Here is a 10,257-nt window from a genome sequence, read left to right as displayed (position 1 = left end):
TTTTACTTTGAGTACTATGCAATTCAGCTACTTTTTACTTGTACTTCAGTATTTTTATACATGACTTACTTGTACTTGAGTACAATTTCAATCAAATAACAGTACTTCCACTTGAGTAGAATATATCAGTACTTTTACACCTCTGCTATTGAGCATGTTATCACAATTTATGTCCGTCCTTACTTCTGGACACTGTGATCAGCATGATGTGGGGTTCAGGTTCAGGTGTTTTGACATTGGAAACAGAGACCACAGCTGAGTTTGGATTGGTCTTAGCCCAACAGAGAGAGAGAGAGAGTGTGAGTGTGTGTGTGAAAACATGCTGTAATGTCCTGGTTCATTTCAGCATCTGGGAAAGTACCGGGGAGCAGAAAGAAACAGACTGAGAGACGGTTGAAAGCGTGACATGACGTCGCGTCCATGAGTTTATGGTTTAACGGCTCATCTGCGATCTTTGAGTTCTCGCGAGCTGCATCAAACCAGCCGCTGATTGCTAGACCGTCAGTGGTGATCCACCGACCGCACCGCCGTGATGTCAACAGAGCTGGAAGTCAAGGCTAGATCACTCCCTATCGTCTCCACGCCATCCACTGGCACAGCCGAGCCGGATCTAATGTATCTGTGGTCGGGGTCGACCGCCACCACTTCCTAATGTTGTGAAGCAGCTTGGGACCGCGCTTCCCCTTTCCCAGCCAGGAATGCAAATACTGATGTGGTGAGCTGCTACAGCCTGGGATTCCCAGTGTTTAGTCCCAGAATCTACTCAAATAAACGGTGTGCTAAGGAGCTTTCTGTCACTCGCAGGCGCCTGGTCATACGGTGTATGCCAGAACATTAGCACCACTGACTGGAGGGAGAGGGAGAACCACACAGTATTAGGCAGGTAGTTCAAAGTGTCAGCCAATACAATACATGAGGAATACTGTGAAGTGAGGAATTTGTGACCAATGACAGAAAACACACAATAAACTCACCAACAAACATACACAGTGTATTTATTCAGATGCTCCGGCCTTTGACTTTGTTTACTGTGCAAATGTGAAATAAAGACACATAAAAGGAGCAGAAAAGCTAAAACATGCCACTTTAAATCAATGGTTCATTGATAAGCAATCAATGAAGTCGTTGACCTTCCACCTCCTTGGCCATTGAAGGCTCTGACCTTTGACCCTGCTGCTGCGTTACATACCACACAATCAGCTTTAAAGCTCCTGATCCGTCTCAGAAAGACAAACTTATCTGTCAGTTGTGGTTAAAACTCTTGATTCTGATTTTACAGTAAAACGAGAACTAAAAACACTGCACATTAAAGATATTGCACACTAATGGCCCTCTTCCATAGCCAAGACCTACACCGCAACACACAGCGCCACAAACGTCGCTTATTATTTCCATTGGCCTATTGTAGGTACTAGCAGGTACCGTCAGGTATGATTTTTACTTGTCAACAGGTTCAGCCGAGGCTAAAATGTAATGTTGATTAGTTCATCACTTCTCTTTGCATCTTCGCAGCAGCAATCACGGTTCTTCTGAGTCAGCCTTGAGCCTCTAAAGAAACATTTGTTTTCGTGCAATAAAGTCATAAAGTAATAAGCAAATAAACCAGTCCTTCTAGTGATTCTGATGTTGGTTGCAGTCATCTCTGCGTGTGACATGTTTAGAATCGTCCTCTGATGGAAAACTGGTGACAGAAGTCGACCTGATGAGTGGAGCCATGCTGTGTGGTGTACGTACTACCAACATGTAACCATTACCCAAATTTTGGGGCTAACAATGTACAATTTGATCTTAACCCTGTCTGCGTCGGAGTAGACAGAAAAACTCTCCATCGTCCCATCAGTGTCTGATTGAGTCTGCAGACTCTCATTTTTTTCGTCTTGAATATACTGATCAAAACCTTTCAAACTCTCTATGACAACCTTATGTATTTGCTGACTAAAGCCTTCTGCAGACCAAAACCTTCAACTATTACATATTAGTGGATGGAAACCATCACGTTATGGAACTCTTCAGAGTAAAACCTTAACTCCTTCTATCTGCACAAACACCAACACCTTCAATCTCTCCATCTCTGCAGACGAAAACCCTAAATCATTCTGTCAGTACGGACTGGAAACTTTATTGGTCACATCTCCGCAGATAAAAACCTTCAATGTTCACGTAAAACCTTCGACTGGTTCGTATTCGCCGACTGAAACCTCCTTCATCTCTGCAGACTGAAACCTCCTGTCGTAACGTCTTTGTCGACTTTAAACCTTGGACTGTCTCATCTCCTTGGTTCTGCACCTCTAGAGCAAAAAGCAGCCCCAGCAGATGGTTTTGACATATTGTCCATTCTTCCACTGCTCCCAGTGAGGCTTTCGATTTGGTTCCCAATCCCTGATCCACTGATAGCTGAACCCCTGACCTCCGACCTCTTCTCTACAGCAGCCTCCTCATCCGGCCCGTCTGCCTCTCGATGCTCATGCTCACACGGTCCGTTGAGCTCGTCAATACGTCCAAAACTTCATCCTGACGCTCCAGTTCTGACTCTGCCTCCAGTGCCAAAGTCCTCAGCTGCATCAACATCTGCACACACGTGTGACGGTAAGGAGTCAGAGAGACAGGTACTGTGTGTCAAAGTGTGTGTGTTTGATGAGGTCGTTTTTACCACAACTTTTATGCCACATCATTTTGTAAACTTTTTATTTTATTTTATAACTTGACAAAATTTTTTGCTTTGCAACAAGGTGACGTTCATGTTTTTGAAATAAGCCCCTTTCCATAAAAAAGAAAAAAAAAAAAGACAATGACGAGGTAAGAAAATGGCAGCCAATTGAAATCACAAGGAATCTGTTTCAATTATCTATAATCCAGTGGTTCTCAAACTTTTTTGGCTCAAGCACCCCCTTTCTCTAATTTTTGAATACATGTACTCCCTTTTTCCAACATTTTGCTCAGAATACTGTTAAAATAAAAATAAAATTTAAGGGCATAATGATTGAATTAAAATAATTAAATAATCTCATTTTGTAAATAAGTGGAATGAAACAGTATTTAGTGCCTCGTGAATAGATTTTGTGTCTCTGCAAATGACTCGGCTTCTGTCTGGAGAGGGCTCAGGCAAATTACAAACTACAAGCCCAGAGCCCCTGCTGCTGCTAACGACCTCTGCCTGGCCAACAGTCTGAATGAGTTCTATTGTAGATTTGACAGACAATGGGACAGACCTGACTCCAACCCCCCTCACACCTCTGACCAGCCTCACTCCAACACCTTCACCCCCCACATCAAAGCTACAGTTTCACCCCAGCTGCCTACAGAGGCTCTCTCCCCTATCTTCCCCCCCTCCTCCCCCCCTCCTACAGAGACACCTTTCTCCATCAAAGAGAGAGATGTGAATAGACTTTTCAGGAGACAAAACCCCCGTAAGGCTTGTGGACCGGACTCTGTCTCTCCCTCTACCTTGAAGCACTGTGCTGATCAGCTGTCTCCAGTGTTCACAGACATTTTTAACACCTCACTGGAGACATGCACCGTACCAGCCTGTTTTAAGGCCTCCACCATCGTTCCTGTCCCTAAAAAGCTGAGGATCACAGGACTTAATGACTACAGACCCATCGCTCTGACATCTGTGGTCATGAAGTCCTTTGAACGCCTCATGCTCTCCCACATCAAGGACATCACCGACCCCCACCTGGACCCCCTGCAGTTTGCCTATAGATCCAACAGGTCAGTAGACGATGCTGTAAACCTGGCTCTCCACTTCATCCTCCAGCACCTGGACTCCCCAGGCTCCTACGCCAGGATCCTGTTTGTGGACTTCAGCTCTGCTTTTAATACAATAATCCCAGCTCTCCTTCAGGACAAGCTTTCCCAGCTGAACGTGCCAGACTCCACCTGCAGGTGGATCACAGACTTCCTGTCTGACAGGAAGCAGCACGTGAAGCTGGGAAAAACCATCTCTGCTCCCCGGACCATCAGCACTGGATCTCCTCAGGGCTGTGTTCTTTCTCCTCTGCTCTTCTCCCTGTACACCAACAGCTGCACCTCCTCTCACCAGTCGGTCAAACTCCTGAAGTTTGCAGACGACACGACCATCATCGGTCTCATCGCTGATGGAGACGAGTCCGACTACAGGTGGGAGACAGACCGGCTGGTGTCCTGGTGCAGCCAGAACAACCTGGAGCTCAATGCTTTAAAGACAGTGGAGATGATAGCAGACTTCAGGAAGAACCCAGCCCCCCTCACCCCCCTCACCCTGGGAGACTCTACAGTGAGCTCTGTAGAGTACTTCTGCTTCCTGGGGACCATCATCACTCAGGACCTCAAGTGGGAGCTGAACATCAGCTCCCTTATCAAAAAAGCTCAGCAGAGGATGTACTTTTTGCGGCAGCTGAAGAAGTTCAGTCTGCCAACAAAGATGATGGTGAACTTCTACAGCTCCATCATCCAGTCCATCCTCTGCTCCTCCATCACCATCTGGTACGCTGCAGCTACGGCCAAGGACAAGGCCAGACTGCAGCGTATCATCCACTCTGCAGAGAAGGTCATCGGCTGCAATCTGCCCTCCCTCCAGGACCTGTACGCCTCCAGGATTTTGAGGCGTGCAGGAAAGATTGTGGCCGACCCCTCCCACCCCGGTCATAAACTGTTTCAATCTCTCCCTTCTGGTAGGAGGTTTCGGTCCATCAGGACCAGAACCTCCAGACACAAAAACAGCTTCTTTCCCTCTGCCACCATCCACATGAACACACCCCAAGTCACCCACTGAACCCCCCCCCCCCCCACCCGATCACCACCTCCACCAGCTTGATACCTGCTGCACTGTATATATATATATTTATATTTATATTTATCCTATTTATCCTTTATTCTCTATCCTTTATTTATCCCTCATCCTTTATATTTATCATTATTATTATTATTATTGTTGCTGGGTTGTGCTTTGTTGTTCTGTTTTTATTTCTTTTATTTCTTTTTGTTGCTTGTTTTGTGCACCAACCACCAAGTCAAATTCCTTGTACTGTCCTCAAAACTGTACATGGCAAATAAAACATTTCTGATTCTGATTCTGATTTCTGATTCTGATTTTGTTGTCGTTTGTTCTTTTCATTATTCAGTATATTTTTCTCTAATTTTGTGTGTTGTTGGTATTATTTAAATGAGTCTCTTTCTCATTGCGTGTGTTTTTGGTGTCGTTTGGTTGTTTCTTATGTCGTTTTGTACGTTTCTCTGTTATTTGTGTGTATTCTGTAGTGATCTTGTGGATTTTTTTCTCATTTAGTGTGTCTTTGTTGTCGTTTCGTGTGTTGCTGATAACATTATTTTTCTCTCTTAGTGTGTGAGAGTTTGGTGACATTTTGTGTATTTTGTTGTTTGTTCTTTTTATTATTCGGTATATTATTCTCTTATTTTGTGTGTTTTTGTGAGTTGCTGGTAATATTCAGTGTGATTATCATTTTTAACTAAAAATAAACTAAATTATAAAACCCCATATTTTAATTATTTCATTTGTTAATTTTCTTCTCTCTCAAGTGCCCCCTGTAGTGCCATCGCGTACCCATATTTGAGAAACACTGATCCATGAGCTCACACATGAGACCTCACCTGTCTGACCCCACCTTTCTCTCCTTACCTGTTTGAGCTCCTGGGCCTCGGCCTGGCTCACAGTGGGGTGCAGGACCTGCAGTTGGGGAAGCTCTCCCGCTGGTACCTCCAGCAGCACCTCGCTGTCCTGCGTCCTCTGGAGTCCTGAGAGTTTGATAGAGGACAGGTGGGATACAGAAAGACAGATCATTACCGCCACCTGCTGGTCACATAATAACTAAACATGAAAAAAGACAACGCTAACAGTCCTCAACTCTGATAAATCAAAATGGGACATCATTTACACTCATAGTTTCCAATCATCAAAACACACATAGTTCTAGGGAAAGTTAGATTTGTCACTGTATAGCACTGTGTAGCGTTGACTTGTATGAGAAGCTTGATGAGATATAGTGTCAGAGGTGAGTTTCTCACCGGTGCCGGCGCCCGCCCCCTCTGACTCTGACGGAGACAGACGTGATGCGCTGAAGGCGGCATACTCGCCGGTGAACTCCAGCTTCTTCTTGTACTGTATCTCCAGCAGCGGCAGAGCGTGAGGCAGGCGAGCCGACAGCAGCCTGAAGCAGACGTCGGGCCGCCCGATGAAGCGCTGTCTGATGCTGACCTCGTACGGACTGTGGACCCTGACCTCGTCCACCTCGCTGCGTTCGAAGCGGTGCAGCAGCTGACAGCTGGCGTTCCTCACCTCCATGGAGGACACCAGCAGCAGCAGACAGCCGTGCCTCGGCTCCTGTCCCGGGACGGACACCACGGCGGGGATGCTGGCGACCACTCTGTTGCGACCCGATGTCCGTCCGGCTGCGGCCGAGGCTGCTGCTTTGATCGCGTCATCGGCTTTGGCCTCTGGTTGGGTTTTCCAGGACTGCTTACCAAAAGGCCACCAGGAGGGAGACTCTAGCTCTGACAGGAGTCTGTGAGACAGAAATACACCAAGTTACATATTTAACATATTCAACTGGTCCTGCTTCAGGACACACCATCACCTTTAATACCAAACTAGGACAAATAAAGACAGCCCTTGAAACTATCAAAGTTATCTATATCTCGATCACATTTTTGGGCCCCGATCCAATATTTTGGTTTAAAATACAAATGTTCAATAATATTGGACCTCCATTTTTGACCAATCTCAGCGTACAAATGATAGGGTGTTGATAAATACGGTGGCTGAATTTGATCATCATTAACCAACCCTAACCCTCCTAGGCCCCGCTCACTGAGGTCAAACAAAAAAAGAAGCTTTTCCAAGATGAAAATCGGCATCTCACATCTGAGGTGGTTTTTGAACGTGTGAAAACTGGAATCAAAGAAGCACATTTAAACGCTCTGTGGAAGAGGATCCGCTACTGACCAAGTGATGTCTGCCCCCCTGTGTGCACTGCGAGCAACTTCATAACAGAGATCCTGGAGACGCACAGATACGACGTTTATATCAGCCTCAAGCCTAATTTAAGGTTCTGCGTAAAATCCCCCGCTGTAGACGCACGTAGGCTCAGACCCCCTCCCCCGTAACCTTACGTGCGCCTCCCAAAAATCCTGACTACCCGTCAAGTCGACGCCTTGACGCGTAGTCAGCTAGTGCTGTGAATGGTCAGCTCCAAACCTCAGCCCCGGTCACTACCTTTTCCAGTCACACCGCCATGTTTCAACTTTTTGTGTAGTGATACAAGAGTTGTTTCTATAGTGGATTGAGTCAGAGAGAGAACCGAGACGGACTAAAAGTGCCAGAGTTTTATTACTTCCTTTCATGGCTGCAGCACGTGAAACACCGCCAAACGGAGTCAATCCGCACACATTAGGCAATAAATATCACATTAATCGAAATTTATGATTTAAACACTTTAAAAATCCTTAAAATGACTAAATTATGTCCCTTGACTGTGTTTATTATGCCTTCAGCCAGTTTCACCTATAATTTATTACATTAACGATTACTGCAGTGCATTTGTAAAAGTTTAAGGAACTTTTTACATTTAAAAGCATGAATGAGGTGCGTGTGCGTGTGTGCACACTAAGTGTGTTGCTCTGTAGCAGAGTTTATTAGGGGGTTTATACGGTATTCTGTCAAAGGTAATGTGGGCTTTTTTTTTTTTAATTAATTTTACTTTGTTTAATTTGTTTTAATAATCTGATTAGTTCTGTTCTGAATGTGTGTTTGCTTATGCTTAAATGACAGCTGAGGCTTGATTAATACTTTATTTTCAGTCTCAGTCAGATTTATCAGCTGAACCATAAAATCACTCACTCAAATTTGCGTACACGAGCTCAGACCTGACGTGAGATCTGATCGTAGCGTGAGCTCACGTCAGAATTGATAAATACCGAAGCTTGCGTGAATTTGGTCGAACGCTCAGATCTGAATGTACGAACGGTTGATAAATGAGGGCCAATCTTAATGATATTTCCACACTGCAGACATCTTCACTTGTGAGTAGTATGTTGGAAACCAGTAACTTTCACGCCTGCTGACATAAAAAAATCACCTAATTAACGAGCTACTTTTTCTGATCACCGACACCTTAAATTTTCTGATTACCGGCCCTGAATCCGATACAGCTGATGCTAAGGTTGACATGTATGTGATATATTCATACTTTAGTAACGTTGCTGTTAAAACTCCTAGACACATGACATGAGGATGTTACCTGTCAGCCACGCCCAGATCGGAGTCCATTTTCTCCAGTCCCTGCATTGTACTGTCAAACTGCTCCCCCTGGTGGCTCAGTGCCAGCCCTGCATCCTGCAGGCGTCTCTGCGCTCCAGCTACCAGACCGATCAGCTCCCTGCCTTTTGACGATGGTGGCTTGCCGTCCGCGTCCTCTGGCAGGAGCCGCTCTCTCCAGAAGTGCTCGAGCACATTGAAGACTGCCGCCCTGCTGGGCTTCAGAGACCCAAACCAGTGCTTGATGTTCCCTTCCTCCAGTACAGTGAGAACGCCGAAGATGAAGCTGGAGGACTCCATTTTTATCTCCACAATGCAGGATAGACGCAGGCTGGCCAGGACCTCCGACTGCTGTGCACCACTCTTCTTCTGACTGGACACGAAGGACAGCTTGGTCCTGCTGAGGGAGAGGACGCCATATTCCCACCGCCGCTCAGTACTCAGATAGTATGAGCCGGGCCAGCTGTGGATGGACGCGTCCCGGATCATGGTGAACCTACCTGGGAGACAAAGACAGGGAGCACCATGAAAGCTTTAATTCTGTAGTTACTGTGTCTGAGGAAAACATGAGAACTAAAGGTGGACAGATTAGTTTTGTTTAGGGAAGATACCAATTATTTAGAACCAATATTTATCCTGAGTTACCATGACTATCTGTCAACATTGAGCTGTTCTGGAAAGCTGCATTTAAGACAATTTAATGAAATAATATATAAACGGAATCATTGCAGTCCAAACAAATCCGACGTCGCACACCCTTGAACCAAGCAGCAGCCGTGTTGAAAGTCTCAGGCCAGTCTGAGCCTGATTCGCAGAGAAATTTGAGGAACACCAATTATGATTTTGTCTATTTGCACGGTTGCCATGGGGACAACCCCTGGTGCTATTGGTACGATTACCGAAGTACACATAAGTAGCGTTTTAGGGTTAGGTTAAAAACCCAATATTGCAACAATTTTTAAGGTTAGGGTTAGAGTTAGGTTTAGGGTAAGGTTGAGTCTTAGTCACGTGACCTAAACTGGCCAAATAGGGGCGCTGCGTATGGATAGAATGTCGGTATATTGATACGCTAACAGTACAAATAGCCACTGCCTATTATAAAAATGCCTAATTTCGGCCAATATTATCAGCTGTCGATCCAAATCCTTATCGGCATAATATGAATAAGAAGAATAAACATGGGTCTGACTTTGCTTTCATGGATGATTTTCTTCTCATCCCTCCAGGAGGAACTGGAAGGGAATTTCTGGGCTCGTCCTTATTGTCCAACATCAGTGCCTGACCCCATAAATGCTCTGCAAAATGAATGTGCGCAGATTCCCACAGTAACATTCCCACATCTGACAGAAAGTCTTCAGAGAAGAGTGTAGTCTGTCAGAGCTATAGAAAGACACACTTTATACTAAAAAAGATGGATTTGAAAAACATTGTGGTTACACTTCCTGTTGGTGAAACGTCATTAGTCTGAACACCTTCATCCAGATCGTGTTTACATACAACATATATAGACGTGTAAATATACTGCTACTACTACTGCTCAGAGTAAATCTGACAACACACTCAGGTTTATCTGCGGATCGTTCGTGTTCCCAGGTTTTACTGAACATCGCATTGCTTTGTTTACATCTATGTTTACGTCATTGCTGACTCTAAACAACTGAAGCACATAAAACGATCTGTTTTACCTTCTGTTACACGATCAAACGTCACGTCAGGGCCACTCTGTCTTCACCTTCACCCATTTATTACACATTTATTACGGAACCTCACCAAAACGGCATCTGTTACCAGCGGATGTGACGTCGCCCTGAAGCGCGTGTAGGTTAAAATGATAAATAATTATACTAAATTTTGACTGTGAGACCTTTTTATAAGTGTTTTTGTGTTTGTTTGTATGGACCCCGAGTCTGAAATAAAGCTATCTATCTACTAACAAGCAATAACAAATAAATACATTATCGAACAAAAATATTTTTACATTTACATATTAGATTTACAGTATTACT

At 44.8% G+C, this 10,257-nt stretch overlaps 1 protein-coding gene across 1 annotated transcript; it reads right to left on the bottom strand.

The window, feature by feature from the left end:
* Positions 1-978: 978 nt before the first annotated feature.
* Positions 979-10,053, bottom strand: snap47 (synaptosome associated protein 47). The gene is made up of 5 exons (XM_028473592.1): positions 9,937-10,053; positions 8,235-8,751; positions 6,004-6,500; positions 5,618-5,733; positions 979-2,568 (listed from the first exon to the last, which is right to left on the bottom strand). Exons 2-5 carry the CDS (start codon positions 8,738-8,740, stop codon positions 2,422-2,424), a joined length of 1,266 nt encoding a protein of 421 aa, XP_028329393.1. The 5' UTR covers positions 8,741-8,751; positions 9,937-10,053; the 3' UTR covers positions 979-2,421.
* Between the last annotated feature and the right edge of the window lie 204 nt (positions 10,054-10,257).

Source organism: Gouania willdenowi, chromosome 17, assembly GCF_900634775.1.
Source record: "Gouania willdenowi chromosome 17, fGouWil2.1, whole genome shotgun sequence".
Classification (NCBI taxonomy): Eukaryota; Metazoa; Chordata; class Actinopteri; order Blenniiformes; family Gobiesocidae; genus Gouania; species Gouania willdenowi.
Note: the sequence above shows the minus strand (reverse complement) of the source record. Positions and strands in the feature narration are given on the sequence as shown.